We start from the raw sequence: 17,808 nt of genomic DNA on the forward strand, positions 1-17,808 counted from the left end.
ACATGTGATTCAACATAAAGATTGACTTACAAAGAAACAAATTATATACATATGCATACATACATATAAATATATAATGGAAAATAATAATAACAAGAAAAAATAAATAAAAATGGATGACAGATGACACAGGTGAAAAAAGGTCACACAAGATGGCTAAGGCGGAGCTTTGGGACATTGTCCTACAATTTGGTTAATCACAAAATTATCTAATTTAAAAAGACCAGTGCTTAAATTAAGATTTTCATTAAAAGTTTTTTTAATGATACACGATTCAATTATATTTCTTATCAAATAAGAATTACTTGAAGCAATTTCTTGGGAATTGTCCCAATCAATACAGTGATTATAGTCTCTAATGTGAGCAAAAATCCCACTTGAAGATTGGCCAGTACGGACACTATACTTATGCTGGTTCAATCTAAGTTTTAATTCTTTGCCAGTCTGGCCAATGTAACACGAATTACAATTCTTGCACGGGATAGAGTAGACGCACCCCGCCGAATTATCCGGTGAATTCTTGATAAGAAGTTCTTTGATAGTATGGTTCTTAAACACAACATTAACATTAAACATCTTAAGGAAACGAGGGAGTTTTACCAAATTAGGATGAAAGGGAAGAACCAAAAGATTCTTTTTATTAAAAGGATCTTTTGGGGAAGAATCAACATAGGACTTCTTGGCCTTATGTTGTGATCTAACTATCACATGATTTGGGTATCTCAAGTTTGATGCTATTTCATAAATCTTTTTTATTTCTTCATCTAAAAATTCAGGACTACAAACTCTAAAAGCTCTAAGAAACATGGAGGTAAAAACTGATATTTTTGTGTTAAGGTGGTGAGCAGAATAATAGTGAACATATGAAAGAACGTTAGTTGGTTTACGAAAAACATCAAACCTGAAGTACCTTCCTTTTCTGTGAATAGTAACATCTAGAAAGGGTAATTTGTTCTCTTGTTCTATCTCAATTTTAAATTTTATAGAAGGTACTAAATTGTTTAAACTAACTAAAAAATTATCCAAGTTGTGAGCAAGTGGCCAAATGCATAGTATGTCATCGACATACCTGTACCATCTTGTGTGACCTTTTTTCACCTGTGTCATCTGTCATCCATTTTTATTTATTTTTTCTTGTTATTATTATTTTCCATTATATATTTATATGTATGTATGCATATGTATATAATTTGTTTCTTTGTAAGTCAATCTTTATGTTGAATCACATGTGTCAATTGTCACCCTTCTTATTTCTTGTTATTATCTTTTATGTTGAATGTTCTTTTTTTTCACCTTGTCATTGGTCATCCTTATGGTTTATGTTGTGTGACATTTTTTCACCTGTTTCAATTGTCACCCATTTTATTTATTGTTTTTATATTTTCGTTTCTTTGTATGATATTCCTTTCGTATTTACGTTGTGTGACCTCTCCTGTTTTCTATATTATTATATTTAAGTTATTCTTTGTTGTGACACTATGTACTTTGAAAATGTCTTAATAGACGAAAACGTTCAGTATTCCGATCTTTATTTTCCTCGTGGTTACAAGCATATATATATATATACATATATATATACATATATATATATATACCCACACATATACATATATCTATATACTCAGGTCTTACAAGGGAGCTAGCCATGTTAAAAGTCAAGTACCCACTCCCACCAATTCCACTCCTATCCATCACCCTTTCCTCTCTCTCATTCAAGCTCCTCGTGGATGAAGGGACATCCCTGTCTCCCACCCACAGTCTTGGGTCAGAGGTAATACAAGTGAAAGAAAAAAAGGATAATTCTGATGAAAATCTATAAGGAAGTAGATAAATATGTACCAAGACAAAAACAGGAAAAGGTGTATATTAAGTGCTGGTTTAACAGAAGATGCAGCAAAGCAAAAGATAGAGATAAAGCTTGGAAAAGATGGAAAAAAGACAAAAGAAAAGACAAAAGACTTAGAAAGTGGCAAATTTATATCAAAGGAATGAATATGTAAAAATATGCAGGTAGGAAAAAAGAAACTGAAAAAGACGTAATAGAAAAATGTAAAGATCAGCCAAAACTATTCTATAGGTATGTGAATGGTAAATTAAAAAACAAACAGAAAATAGTGAAACTACACCAAGGCAATATGGAATACAGTACATAGAAGATACAGAAATGGCTGAAGTCATGAGCAAACACTTCAAGTTGGTTTTCACTAGAGAAAATGTACAACATCAGGGTGAGGGGAGAAAAGTGACCCCCCAAGCTTCCCACACAGAATGCTGGATATATTGAATAACTCAGATGAAAAAACAGTGTGTGCAAATACTATTCATGATTTTAAGAATAAACTTGATGCTGAAAGAGACAAAGACGGGTCACCACGTGCACAGCTCCCTTCCCGTATAATACAACTAGGTAAATACACTAATACAACGCTGACAACAGTCCAAAGTTTCTTTTAAAAGAAATCTGTGGGTCAGCTCAAGGACTGTTAACAGCCCACTGTGGGGCTTTGTGTTTTCCACTTTGTGAAACTCAAGGCAACAATTAACTGGATTTGTGTGTTGACTTGGCTACCTCATTTGTAAAGGGGAAAAAGCCCTTAGTATATTGATAGTGTGTTGGCAATGAGAGATGGCTAGTAATGACTTCTTACAAACCTTAGGTTTACACATCATCACATAATTCTGTCCATCAGATCCTTTCAAAGTTATTTTCTTGGGGAGCTGCAAAGACTGCATAATTTCAATCCGATCTTCAATACCAGCCACATACACAGACGATCTGAAAGAGATTTTGATTAATGAAATATTCTATGGGGACAAAATCTTACCTTAACTTAGTATCATTTGCAAATAGGTTCTGGTAAGTCAATGCACATTACAACACTATTTTGGTAAACCACAATATACATCATTACCTTGGAAATGGGTTATGGTTGTGAAGACCTTCAGCAGAGGTTGGGAGTGTGACTCTCATTTGCTGCTGCAATGGCAACAGTATGCTGGAGAAGTTGGGATCACTAACTAAGCGTGGAAATGAGCGCATTAGTGCATTAAGGCTGTGTACCATGGTACCCTATTCAAAGAAAACATAAGGAGAGATTAAATTAATATAATCTTAACCTATGGTAATTTTGTTAAATCAATATATATACCAATGCCCTTTTTTCCCCTTGTAAGAGGGATGATTGAGTCAAAGCATGTCTTAGTCCTTCACATGAGAAAAAAGTACAGTATGAGGAATTCTCAATCTCTTCACTCTGCCCCCACATAGTAGCTTTTTACAACATGCATGGGAACATGATTGTGGTATTCTTTTCCCCCACCACAGGAGCATAATAAAAGAAGTGGTTCACTAGGAGTGGTACAAGAGAGATTTAAGAACAAAAGAATCATGGGATATTAAAATCTAAAGCCTTCAGCATTCCTTTATGAGGGTACCTGTGGATTGCACGAGAGACCAAGGTCAATGAATTGATTGAATATAATTGGAGATTTGTCTCCAACCATAAAAGAATGCTGCATAATTGGTCCATACAGGAGTCACAAAAGTCATTAAAAATATTGACTGTAAATAATCATGCAGCCAATAACCCGATATGAGGTTGCTATATTCAAGTCATGCATAAACACGTGTAGTATATGAATACAGGTAGCTTGCCTTGAATAAGGTGACTTTGTGTTTATTACAGCACAACAGATACAAACTTGACATTCAAAACCACTAATCTTGCTTATACCCTCATATCCTTCACTGTGTCCATGGACCAAGGAGATGTACCTGCATATGGTGGTTCAGCAAGATGGACAGCCAAGTTGCCCACTTTCAAAGCCTGTTAACCCTCACACCTCCAACAGAAGGTGAAGCCCTTAGGAGGGGCTGGCATTCAGTCTCAGGACTGGCCCCACATTCTCCCTTTTTCAACTTCAGTTGTACTTCTTACACTTTTTCACACATGGAGAAATGATTTGGCAACTACTCTCATGTCCCTACCACTCTCAGCCGGTGACAAAGAAACAGTCCCACACTAATACATTACAGACAGCAGTCCAAAGTTTCTTCCAAAAGAGATCTATGGGAGGAGGTTCCAAGGACCATTGCCAGCCACTGTGGGGCTGCAGGTTTTCCACTTAACAAGAGTTGATTTTATTTTCAATTGATTCTCTTGTAGAAAACTAGTACCCTTCAGGCACACCAACCACTACTAAAACCAAATCAGTACAGAATAGACTAGGTACCAGACACCATGTGCCCTAAGGTATTGACACTAACTTGCTTTATTATTATTTTTTTTAAGTAACCAGTAAATAAGTATATAAACACTTCAGCAAAGCCTTTTAGTGCCCATACTTCATCCCATATATAACCATCCCTTGTATGAATAGAGAATATACACATTACATACATACATACATATACCAAGGCTTTTTCCCCCTTCCAAGGGAGGTAGCCAAAAAGGGAAAGGCATAAAAACACTCCCACCCATTTCATCCCTAAATACACTCCACACCCCTCCCACCCTTCCTCTCATCTGAGCACCTCCCGGATGACGGGTCATCCCTGCACCCTGCCCACCGCCCTGGGTCAGAAGCAGTGTCCCAAGATGGAGGAGAAATAAGGAAGGATGAGGTGAAGGCAGTTGTAAAGATGATGAAAGCAGGTAAGGCACCTGGTCTGGATGGATGTCATGCAGAATGTCTGAAAAAGGGAGGTTCAGTGATGGTGGACTGGTTGGTGAGGTTATTTAATGTTTGCTGGAGAGAGGGTAGAGTACCGGAGGACTGGAGTAGTGCCTGTATAGTTCCTCTTTACAAGGGAAAAGGGGACAAGTGTGAATGTAGTAATTTCAGAGGGATTAGCCTGTTGAGTGTAGTAGGGAAGGCTTATGGGAGGATCTTAATTGAGAGGATTAGGAGAGGAACAGAAGGAGTAATTGGTGAGGAACAGTGTGGATTTAGAACGGGTAGAGGTTGTGTAGATCAGATCTTTGTGGTAAGACAGATATGTGAGAAAGCTATAGGAAAGGGGAAGGATGTTTTTTGGGCTTTTATGGATCTGGAAAAGGCTTATGATAGGGTAGACAGAAAGGCACTGTGGGAGGTTATGCAGATTTATGGGATAGGAGGAAAGCTTTTGGGAGCTGTCAAGAGTTTTTATGAGTAGTAGAGCATGTGTTAGGATTAGAAATGGAGAGAGTGAGTGGTTTGAAGTAAAGGTGGGACTTCGTCAAGGATGCGTTATGTCGCCCTGGCTGTTCAACTTATACATGGAAGGGGTGGTGCGAGAGGTGAATGCTAGGGTAGTGAGTCAGGGATTGGAGATGGTTAAAGAAAATGGAGAAAAGTGGGAGGTGAGCCAGCTGTTGTTTGCGGACGACACTGCGCTTGTGGCAGGGTCAGAGGAGGGATTGAGGAAGCTGGTGGCAGAGTTTGGGAGAGTATGTGATAGAAGAAAGCTAAAGATAAATGTGGGTAAAAGTAAGGTGATGAGATGTACAAGGGGTGAAAGTGGCAGTAGACTGGAAGATACACATTACAGGCATATAAATATTTAATGAAGCGGCCTTGCTGTGGATGTGCTGTGTCTTGCGACACTGCTTCTGACCCAGGGCAGTGGACAAGGTGCAGGGATGACCCGTCATCCAGGAGGTGCTAAGAAAAGAGGGAGGGTGGAGGGATGTGGAGTGTATTCAGGGATGGAATGGGTGGGAATGATTTTATGCCTTTTCCTTTTTGGCTACCTCCCTTGTAAGGGGGAAAAAGCCTTGGTATATGTATGTATGTATTGTTTCTTTTGTCATAATTCGAGATAACTGTGTTGTAGAATTTGAGTAAGTTAGTCACGCAAGAATGTTTCCATGTATGTATGTGTGTGTGTGTGTGTGTGTATATATATATATATATATATATATATATATATATATATATATATATATATATATATATACAGGGTGTTCGGGATAAATTTGACACTTTTTCAGAAAGGAAAGAAAAACTTCCTATCTTGGCCAAAAATCTATGTATTCTCAAAATCCAAAGAGCATCTCTTAGAGGATCTTTTGCTCAATACAGCTCACTCAAAGAAGCTACCCTGAGCCTCCACAATGGCCTCCAGGTGGGACTTGAACCTGCGGTATGCAGTCTTCATGGTGTCCTTCGAAAGATGCCTGAACACCAGTTTGATCCTGGCAATCAGCTCTTCCTTGGTGTTGCAGGTGATGCAACTGGTGTCTTTTTAAACTGTGCCCCACACATAATATTCCATGGGGTTGTAATCAGGCAAGTTGAGGGGGGGGGCAGATGTTGGGACTGGTGAAGTCGTAGAAATTCTCAGACAGCCACTTCTGGGTTTCCCAGGTGTGACACAGAGAAGAGTCCTGCTGCAACACATATGGTCTTCCCGCAGCAACCCATTCCACCCAGTGCTTCACAACAGTGGACAGTAACTCACTATAGCTATCTGAAACAAGTCTGAGTCCCTCTTCAAAGATGTGGGGCAGCACAACATGGCCTTAACTGGAAACACACCCAAAGACCATTACAACTTGAGGGAACTTGGTCTTCATGAAGTGCAGGACTTTGTGCAGACTGTAGGCTAGCCACCTGTTGTTCTGCGCATTGTGCAACTGGTCCTGCCAGAAGTTCTTCTTGTCTGAGAACCAGAGCATCCCCAGCTCGACTGGGTGTTTGACCTTGTTGAGGAGTTTCTTGGGTTTCATAAGGCTATTCTCTTGGGCCTTGATGGTGAGTAGTTGGCCCTTGCACTTCTTGTATGAGGAGTAGTGATGATCACTCCGATGCCCATCCCTCTCGCCAAGGTCCGCAATGCCTTGCCTGGAACTTGCCACATATTTTTTTGCAGCTTCTTAATGAATTTTGTTGTCCGGACAGTCAGAACACCTGCTATGATCCTTCCTGCTAGCCTTCCTGATAGAGATTGTACCTCATTGGCGCTGAACACTATAACACAACCACTCGCCATAGCACTAATTGAAGCAGCTACCTGGATAACCTGACCTGAGTGATGACTACAGTGGCATAGCTTTTACATCGATTTGTCATAAATTCACAACTTGTCAGATGGCTCACCTGAATAAAGACTCAATGAAATTGGGACTACATACTACTACACCATGTGAGTGTCATCAAGATATAGGACAATTCCATTTACACGATTGCCATAGTCTATTGGTTAGTCTCCTTGCCTTGTGGTAAGATATGCACAGCCAAGGTTCAAGTCCCAGTGGCATAGCTTCTAAATCCATTTGTCATAAATTCACAACTTACTGTACGGTTTACCTGAATAAAGACCCAATGAAACTGAGACTATACTACTACACCATGCGAATGTCATTGGAGAATTGGTCAATTCTTTTTGTAAGATCACCATGCATGGTCTAGTGGTTGGAGTCCTTGCCATAAGGTAAGATTTCTTCAGCCAAGGGTTGAAGTCCCAATGGCATAGCTTCTAAATCCACATATATACTATACAGTAAGTCCTCATTATACGGTACATATGCATTCTTGAAAACCTTACCGCAAATTGAAATTACCATAGACCGAACCCATTATAACATGTAACAATAGGATATGGCAGACGTACCTTCTCCCTGCTCTTTCCTCTTCCAAAGACGAGCGGATACCGTATCTGTGAATTTTTCTTACCGTAAATAGAATCAAGGGTAGTGATTACCAACTACCGTAACTGTGAATTTACCAGATAAAGAATTACCGTATAAGGAGGACTCACTGTATATACATTATATACATAAATTGGCAATGTTCTTACCTTTTCCACAGGTTTATTTGATAGCTCCAAGAATTTGTCAGCAAGTTTTGTGGCATCAGATATGAACTTGTTGAGACTTACTTCTTTTTCTTTGGCAATGCGAAATATTTCCATGCATCTTGTCACTCTAATGTGATACGAGGACTGTAAGATAGAAAAAAAAGTAAAAATAGTTTAGAAAAATAAAATTAAGTTAATCTTTATTACAGTATATAAGGAAAGTTTATAGGTATTACTTCAGATTTCACTGAAAGGAAACCCACTACCCCACAATATTAAGCATTTGTCATTGAGCCCCATCTCGTAGACCTATCAAGGAGGATATATTGTCTGTATCTATTAGTGTGGGTCTGTTTCTATGTCATCAGCTAAAAAGGGGGAGGGGAGAAGAACTTTCACCAGTTATAAGCTCTCCATTCATCAATATATGGAAGAAACATATCTAAGGTTGATAATGACAGATCTTGGGGGTGACTGTTGTGGGAAAGGGAGAAGTAGAGGTGGAGGTAGAATGTAGATGGAGAAAAGTAACTAAATGCCTTGGGGGGATTAAAAAGTGTAATGAGAAATTAACATTTGGGAATGGATGCTAAGAGGATATTTTATAAAGTGGTAATGGGGTGATTGTGCCAACAGCACTCTATAGGGTCATAAATATGGAACATAAGAGAGGAAGAGTTTAAAGGTTTTTGAGATGAAATGCCATGAAGTATGGCAGGGGTTACTAGGCTTGATAGAGTGCAAAACAAGGAGGTAAAGAGAAGAGTAGGGGTAGAAAGGGAGTTGAGGGATAGGGTTGATGAAAGAGTACTGGGATGGTTTGGACACATGGAAAGAATGAGTGATGAAAGATTAGTAAAAGAGGTGTGAAAGGCAGAGGTGAAGGGAGTGAACATGAGGGGGCAACCAAGGATAAGATGAATGGGGTAAAAGATGCATTGGGAAAGAGGGGCATGTCTGTTGAGGAAGGGAGAAGATAGAAGATAGGGGCGAGTGGAGAACGGTTGTGTATGGATGATGCTGTGATGCATGGAAGGGAGTGGGTGGGGGATGGGGAGTGAGGTAGTATGTATGAATGATATTTTGATACAGCCCAGAGGGATTTCTCCCCATCTTCTTTTTCTGCATGAAGGGATGGAGAGGGGGTCACCAATTAAATGAACTGGCCTTGCTGTGAATGTGCTGTGTCTTGCTACATTCCTTCTGACCCAGGGCAGTAATCAAAATCAATGGAGAAAAAAAAAAAAAAAAAAAATTACCTTAGACACTGCAATCATATGCCACATTGCCTGCTGAGGGAAGGAGGCCAGGACTGTTGCAATGATGTCACGTAAATGAATGAACACCTCATTATGAGAATGGCACACTCGGGATATCAGCTGTGGTAGTGCCGTTAGGAACATATAGTGTGGGAGACGCTCAAGAAGTTGTACTGAAAACAAATATTGTAAAATATCACTGCTATATCAAAAAACTTCTGATTATAATGGAAAATGAAAAAAGAACTTACATAAGTACATACACACATACACATGTGATATGGCCCAAACTGGAACAACACATGACTTCAAATATATGATAATTGGGAAATAAGGATATAGCCCATGTTAGAAAAACACACAAGTTTTGCCCAGGATGGAAAATTTCAGTATCATTGCAATGTACGCTGTTACTCCAACTTTGGTGGGCAAGGAGTTGGGTGTGTGCAAGTACAGTTGCAACATTAACCATAGATTGGACCATATATGAGATCTGAGCTCTCATTTGGAGGGTAATAGCTACTGATCATGAGTCTAACATGTGATCCAAGACTGGTGAATCACACCTATATACACAATTAATGTAGGGAATAACTAACAAACAAGATCCACAGTCTTACTGTGTGTTCTTTAAGAGAAGAAATAATGACACAGGATTGGAAAAGGGCTAGTGTGATACCAATTCACAAAGGTGAAAGGAGACACCACTGAATTCAAGGCTGATCCCATTGACCAGCAAAATAGAGAAATTACATTAAGGGATTATGAAAGAGTGATAGGTTAGATATCTTGAAGATATGAACATTTTGATAGTATAGTAAGAAATGAGGAGGCATGGCAGAGAGCAGTGGTGGAAAGGGATCTGGCAGATAGAGCTGGTCAAAGAGTACTGGGATAGTTTGGGCACATGGAACAAATAAATGAAGAAAGACTAACAAAAAGTGTGTATTTACCTAGTTGTATCTTACAGGAAGGGGAGCTATGCTCATGGTGTCCCATGTTTGTATCTCACAGTGTCTAGTTTGCTCTTAAATTCGTGAATGGTTTTTGCACACACTATGGTTTTGTCCAGTTTGTTCCAGATGTCTACTACTCTATGTGGAAAACTTTTTTTTCAGGTCTCTTCTATAACTGTCCTTTTTTTTCTTTCATGTCCTCTTGAGTTTCTGTTGTCCCAATTTAGTTAGTCCTCTCTATCAAGGACTTACTAAATTGGGACAACAGAAACACAAGAGGACATGAAAAAAAATCAAAAAGGACACTTATAGAAGAGATGATGATATGGTTTAATGTCACATACAGTGCTGTCAGCACAATCACTCTTTCATACAATCTCCTCTTAGCATCCATTCCCAAATGTCTATTTCTCATTACACTTTTGAATCCACCAAGTCATTTACTTACTTCTCTCAATCTACATTCTACCTCCACCTCCACTCTCCCTTTCCTACCACATTCACACCCAAGTATCTAAAACTATCCACTTCCTCCAGTCGCTTTCCCTTAACCCCTTCAATACGGGCCACATCACACGTCTGGCAGCATTAGCTGCCAGACGTGCGATGTTGCGTCATAATACTCGCATGATAAAAAATAAAGTCACTGCTCTATCACTCGTTCTCTTTCACCCGTGAATTTTGATAACCATAGAAAATATGATGAAGCCAGTTTACAGAGTATGGGGGTCACGCAGGTATGACTACAATACTTATAATCAAGACGCCGACGTCGGCATCCTCGCGTACCCACTTGCTCCTCATGACGCCTACGTAGGCGTCACCGTATGGAAGGGGTTAATACTCACTTCCAGTCTGATGCCACTTTCTCCCCTTGTACATCTCATCACCTTTTACCCATATTTATCGTGAACTTCCTTCTTTCACGTACCTTCCCAAACTCTGTCACTAACTTCTTCAATCCCTCCTCTGATTCTGCTACAATCCCTGACCCATTACCCTTGCATTTACCTCTTGCATCACCCCATCCATGTATAAATTGAACAGCCAGGGCAACATAACACATCCCTGACGAAGTCCCACCTTTACCTCAAACCACTCACTCTCTCCATTTCTAATCCTAACACAAGCTCTACTATTGTACAAACTCTTGACTGCTCATAAAAGCTTTCCTCCTATCCCATATATCTGCAATACCTCCCACACTGCCTTCCTGTCTACCCTGTTTCAAACCTTTTCCAGATCCATAAAGGCCCCAAAAACATCCTTACCTTTTCCCATAGCTTTCTCAGATATCTGTCTTAAAACAAAAATCTGATCTATACAAACCCTACCTGTCCTAAATCCACACTGTTTCTCACCAATTACTCCCTCTGTTCTTCTCCTAATCCTCTGAGTCAAGACCCTCCCATAAACCTTCCCATCTACACTTAACAAGGTGAGCCCTCTGAAGCTACTGCACTCAAACTTGCCCCTTTTCCCTTGTAAAGTGGAACTATACAGGCACTCCTCCAGTCCTCCAGCACTCTACCCTCTCTTAAACAAACATTAAATAACCTCACCAGCTAGTCCACCATCACTGTACCTCCTTTTTTCAGACATTCTGCATGACATACATCCAACCCAGGTGCCTTACCTGCTCTTCTCATCTTAACAACTGCCTTCACTTCATCTTTCCTTATTTCTCCTCCATTTTCCTCACTCATCAGTCATTTTCTTAGTGCTTCCCACTGCAACTTCCTTTCCCTCCCTATCCTCCTCCACATTTAGCAACTCCTTAAAATGCTCTGCCCATCTTCCTCTTACTGCCTTCTCTTCCATTATCATCTCTCCATCTGCACCTTTCACCTTTTCTACTGTACTTGATTCACCTCTTCTTCCTCTCTTAATTTCTTTCCAAAACATTTTTTTATTACTTTCAAAATTTTCTGTCATACTATTATCACCATTTCACATCTGCTCTTCTATAATAATTAAATAAAAATACAAATAATGATTTAGCACAACTAGCTACTTACCCATAAAGCTGTTCATGTTACCTAATTTGGTCTCATAGGTACCTATGATGCTAGCATTGCTCTTTGTTGTACCTATCTTCTGCATCTCATCCACTTTTGACCCATGATCAAGCCAAATACTTAGCATTCTAGGCATTGATTGATAGATGTGTCGGCATCCAAAGTTGAGGGATTTGCCAAAACTATAAAAAAAAATCATACAAAACAATTAAATGCTTCCAGTTGGTGTTTTCTCCGACATAATTACCTATGAATATACTACTGCCTTTTGATACAGGTGAATAATCACATTATTCTAAATACTATAACAATCTAAAAAGTCACATTCAAGTCAAACCTTTAAAATAGACTTACCTGAATACTATGTGCACCAACCAATCAATGGGTTTCTCTTTCACATCAAGTGTGTTGAGAATACGATCATAGTATTTGGCCAGATGGAAATGCCCATCTTCCCACTGACGGTTAATCTCACATGCGTCCCTATAGTACTGGGTGATGGTAGAGGTATCAAGAGTCGCCGAGTCTTCACTGTATCTGGCTAGTAACAGTTTCGCTTTTCCACATGCAGCTCGTTCTTCCTATATAACATCAAATTAGAAAAAATGAAGAGGAATACACCAAACCTATACTCCATCTAATATTCTCTCCAAAGAAGACTAAAATAATACAATATTTCAATTACATATTCTCAGACAAAAAGGAACCAATGACAGATACATGCAAGTGAGGAGAAAGGCATCATACAAAATCAGCTCCCTGCTGACTAAATTAACCAATCAATGCCCTTGCCTCCATGTGGAGGTGCAGCCATATGGGTTGACACCCAGCCTTTTGACTGGGCCCAAAATATCGATCAACTCTGACAGCATTTCATCTACCTTTTCATATGAGGAGAACTGATATCCTATAATATCTCCCTCCCTCTTACTACTATGGCAGTGACAGAAACAAACCCACACTAATACAATACAGACAAAAGTCTAATGTGTCCTTCCAGAGAGATCTATGAGAAAGTCCCAGTAATACTGTCAGCTGCTGTGGGGTTGCAATTTTCCACTCAGTGAAATTCAAGGCAACAATTATCAATATTATTTCAGACAAGTCCTTGTTCAAGAAATGGAGATTTATGATATTGCATCACCAAATCGACATAACCCTTAATAAATCCTTTAGCCCAGGTCTTTTTAACGAAGGTGAGGGTGTTGACAGGTTTTGAAGATGGGTGGCAAGATAATTCTCTGACATCTGACTCTAGACCATTAATTAAAGGTATCACAGGTCCCTTAAACTGTAACAAAAGATTATTCTATAAACTATCAATGTTTCTATACTTTTTCATAATGAACTTACCTGTGTTTCTTTAGTAGCATCACCCTTATATGCTGTGGCATTGGGGAAGAAATTATCAATTCCATGTTCCAATGCCTTGACAGCTTGATGTTGCTCACCTTTCAGCCATTGCCATTTGGCCTTCTCAACAAAAACATCACGGCTAATACCTGTAAATTGTTCATTGCAAGATTACCTCTTACACAAGACAATACGGAATATATTTACTTCTCTATGGGTTGACTATGATTCATGTAAACCAATGCACATATTTTTAATAATTCAATTCAATAGTATCAGCAAGAAAGAACAGTACACAAACTATCTGTTGCTTCAATTAGTCTTGGATGTGGAACTTTTGGGTTTCAGTTAAATTGGTCCTTGACCTAAGTGTTAAATACTTTTGGATTGTGTTTTAATCATGCCACTGCACATGTCATGGCAATACACATATGAACTACTGCATCAGTCCAAATTCCCAAACTAGCTTACCTGCTCCATGAAGTGCCCATTCCCCTTGTTGAATATACCCTGCTTTCCTTGCTACTTTAGCACTATGTAGCCAAACCTGTTTCATCTCTGTCTTCAAAGCATCTGCAAGGGCAGGGTCTTCCTCTTTTAACCACTCAGCTCCCATGTGGAAAAGTGTTCTGAAATTAAAGATTTTTTTTTTTTTTCCATTGTGTTTCATGACAATATTTTCTGTATAGTGGGTATGTTAGGATAGGTGTGAGTGGAGAATAGTTGTGAATGGACTATAAATTGATGTAGCCTGAAGCAATTTCCTCTCATCTTATCTAATTTTGCATGAGAGAACAAGGAGAGAAGATAAGTCATTTTAATGAAGCAGCTGGCCCTGCTGTGTACCTTGTTGCATTACTTATGACCAAAACAAGGGGCAAGAGACAGGGATGACCCTTCATCCATGAGGAGCTAAGATGAAATGGAAACAATATTTGTTTCATTTGAGTGGATGTTGCATGTAACCCTTTGGCTGATTAAATCACAAAAATGAGATTCAAAATAATTTCCCTTAACCTACTAAATTGCAAAACTACCACACATTCAAATAATAATTCCCGCACACCTACACATACCTCAACTCATCACCGAACTGTCCACTCGGCGATAACATTTCTCCATTGCCATGGAAACCAAAAAGTGCATGGTAGATATACAAGCTGGGTAATGCAGGCAGTGTCATTCAGCCAACACACCATCATACCACTACTTCAAACCTCATTTGGCTTAGATTATACTATTTTCACAATATTAGGTAGGTTATGTATGCTACAGCTATGATAGAATGTCAGTATCTGTAGAAAATACCCATAATATGGTAATGAAATATGATGAAATAGTGACAATATATAAATGTTACTACTGTGGGCATCAGAGGAATTGCTCATGTTGGCCATAATTATGCATTCATGATATGAATATAGTATATAAACATAACATGGAGGCTTTAGGGTGAAAACAGATATATGTTGTGCTGTTGTGAAGCTTGAAATTAGTTATCGATGTTGTTGACGGCTTATCACGGAGAGTATCAGTTAACTAATCAGCTGATCACCCAAGGGTGTACACAAATGCATCTGCCTGCATGTTTCATGTATTTTCTCAAGTAAATGCCACTTCTTTGAGACTTTCCTTCTTCAATTCCACTCCCACCCATTCCATCCCAACATACTCCAATGCCATTCACCCCCTCCCTCTCCCTCTTATCTTGCCTCCTCCTGGATGATGGGTCATCACTGCATCTCGCCCACTGTCCTGGGTTAGAAGCACTGCAACAAGACACAGCACATCCACTGCAAGACTACTTCATATAATCTGCAACCCCCCCTCTCCATCCCCTAATGCAGAAAAAGAAAAGACAAGTAGAATTCCCTTAAGGCTGCATAAATTTATTATTCACACATACTCCCTCACTCCCCATCCCCCAACCCCTCCTTTCCAAACATCACAGCATCATCCATACATAACCATTCTCCATTCACCCCCGTCTTCATCTTCTGTCCTCTTCCATCCTTCCTCAATAGACATTCGCCTCTTTTTCAATACCCCTTTCATTCGATCCATCCATCTCATCCTTGGTCACCCTCTCATGTTCACTTCTTCCATCTCTGCCTTCCACACCTCATTTACTAATCTTCCTTCACTCATTCTTTCCATATGTCCAAACCATCCTGATACTCTTTCTTCAACCCTATCTCCCAACTCCCTTTCCACCCCTGTTCTCCTCACCTCCTCATTTCTCACTCTATCCAGTCTAATAACCCCTATCATATTTTTCAGGCACCTCATCTCAAACACATTCAAACTCCTCTCTTCTTCTCTTATGTTCCATGTTTCCGTACAGTGCTGTCTGCACAATCATTCCTTTATCCAATTTCCTCTAAGCACCAATTCCTAAATGTCTATTTCTCATTACACTTTTTAATCCCACAGGGCATTTACTTCTCTCAATCTACATCCTACCTCCACTACTCACTTTCCCAAAATATTCATACCCAAGTATCTAAAAATATCCACTTCCTCCAGTCTCTCTCCCTTAATACTCACTTCCAATTTGTTGTCACATTCTCCCCTTGTACATCTCATCACCTTACTTTTACCCACATTTATTTTCAACTTTCTTTTTTTGCACACATTCCCAAACTCTGTAACTAACTTCCTCAATCCCTCCTCTGATCCTGCTACAAGGACAGTGTCATCTGCAAACAACAACTGGCTTATCTCCCACTTTTATCTATTTTCTTTAACCATCTCCAATCCCTGACCCATTACCTTCACATTTACCTCTTGTACCACCCCATCCATGTATAAATTGAACAGCCAAGGTTAATTAACACATCCCTGGCAAAGTTCCACCTTTACCTCAAACCACTCATTCTATTTCTGATTTTAACACAGGCTTAAAACTTTTCCAAATCCATAAAGGCCAAAAACAACATCCTTACCTTCCCAGTCTACCATCACTGTACCTCCCTTTTTTACATACTCCACTTGACACTCATCTAATCTAGGTGCCTTACCTGCTCTCATCATTTTAATAATTGCTTTCACCTCTTCCTTCCTTATTTCTCCTCCATTTTCCTCACTCATCACGGTCCTTTTCTTAGCACTTCCCACTGCAACTATCTTCCCCTCCCTATCCTCCTTCACATTTAGCAACTCCCTAAAATACTCTGCCCATCTTCCTTTTACTGCCTTTTCTTCCATTATCATCTCACCATCTGCACATTTTACCTTTTCTTCTCTACTTGATTTGCCTCCTCTTCCTCTCCTAATTTCCTTCCAAAAAAATTTTTTTTATTACTTTCAAAATTTTCTATCATATTTTTACTCCATTTCACATCTCTGCTCTTTACCTCCTTTACCTTGTGCTTTACTTCTCTTTGTACTTCTCATATAATTCTCTTGTCCTATTTAGTAACCAATCTGTGAATGCTTGTTTCTTCTTTTTTACAACCCTCTTTGCTTCATCATCCCACCACTCACTACTCTTCCTTCTATTTCCCCCCATCCTCCAATTTCCACACATGATCTTTGCACACCTTATGACTCCTCCTCCACTCCTAGTTCTACCCTATCTTTCACTCTCTCAGCTTCTTTCTGTACTCCTTTTCCTTTACTTTCTCATTTAAGCAGTTTACTCTAAGCACTTCCCTACCTTTTGTCCTTTTCCTCTTTCTCCATCTATTCTCCACTCTCAACTTACCCTTCCACCAAAAAATAATCTGATATTCCCCCACTCTCTCCCCTTAGAACATGTACACAAGTTACTGGCATAGATAACTATACCCCATGTCAAATATTTCAAAAGTTCCTTCTAGAACATGACCAAAGGTTATTGATTTATTTTTGTGTTGTCTATTGTACAAAATAAATTATTACAAAGTTGCACGTATAATGTTTACATGGATCCCAAATGTGTAAAAATGTAATTTTCGCAGGAAAATTAATTTTTCCCTGATACAAACCTGAGGTACTCCTTACCCAAGGATTACTTCGCGTAAGCCAAAGTTTCTACCGCTAACACTGTGTGTTGTTTGAAAAACACCTCACTCCGTGGGTCTGGGCAACCATTATCCTCGGTAAGGGGCCCTCCTGGGGCAAGGGCCCCCCCCCCTTCCCCCACAAGCATAGGCCGCTAAGCACCATTGTCTGAGCCAGGTATGAAATTAATCACGAGGTTTGACAGGCCAGGTAGAAGGAACTATTAGAGGGGTGGCTGAGGAGGGCCATTAGAGGTAAGGAGTACCTCAGGTTTGTATCAGGCAAAAATTAATTTTCCTGCGAAAATTACATTTGTTCCGAAGAATACAAACTCTTCGGTACTCCTTACCCAAGGAGACTCGGACTTATGAGGGAAGGAAGTAGTTATCTAGCCTGGGAAACCTCCGTAAGGAAAAAATTTGTGTGCTAAGACCTACATTGACCAGACCCTTATA

General features: G+C 39.5%; 1 protein-coding gene across 4 annotated transcripts in view; it reads right to left on the reverse strand.

Moving 5' to 3' along the window:
• Positions 1 to 17,808, reverse strand: part of LOC143037248 (serine/threonine-protein kinase atr-like) — a 144,077-nt gene that overhangs the window by 12,527 nt on the left and 113,742 nt on the right. For all 4 annotated transcript variants that reach the window (XR_012967459.1, XM_076205391.1, XM_076205379.1 and 1 more), the window contains 8 exons: positions 13,841 to 13,998; positions 13,370 to 13,518; positions 12,371 to 12,597; positions 12,017 to 12,198; positions 9,043 to 9,215; positions 7,784 to 7,927; positions 2,913 to 3,070; positions 2,653 to 2,776 (listed from right to left, as the gene is read on the reverse strand). Coding sequence is in view for 3 of the 4 variants with exons in the window: in XM_076205391.1 (XP_076061506.1) it covers positions 2,653 to 2,776; positions 2,913 to 3,070; positions 7,784 to 7,927; positions 9,043 to 9,215; positions 12,017 to 12,198; positions 12,371 to 12,597; positions 13,370 to 13,518; positions 13,841 to 13,998 (1,315 nt within the window). In the remaining variant the exon portion in view is untranslated. The remainder of the gene's footprint in view (positions 1 to 2,652; positions 2,777 to 2,912; positions 3,071 to 7,783; positions 7,928 to 9,042; positions 9,216 to 12,016; positions 12,199 to 12,370; positions 12,598 to 13,369; positions 13,519 to 13,840; positions 13,999 to 17,808) is intronic.

This window comes from Oratosquilla oratoria, chromosome 2 (assembly GCF_046742065.1).
Source record: "Oratosquilla oratoria isolate Oo_2021 chromosome 2, ASM4674206v1, whole genome shotgun sequence".
Classification (NCBI taxonomy): Eukaryota; Metazoa; Arthropoda; class Malacostraca; order Stomatopoda; family Squillidae; genus Oratosquilla; species Oratosquilla oratoria.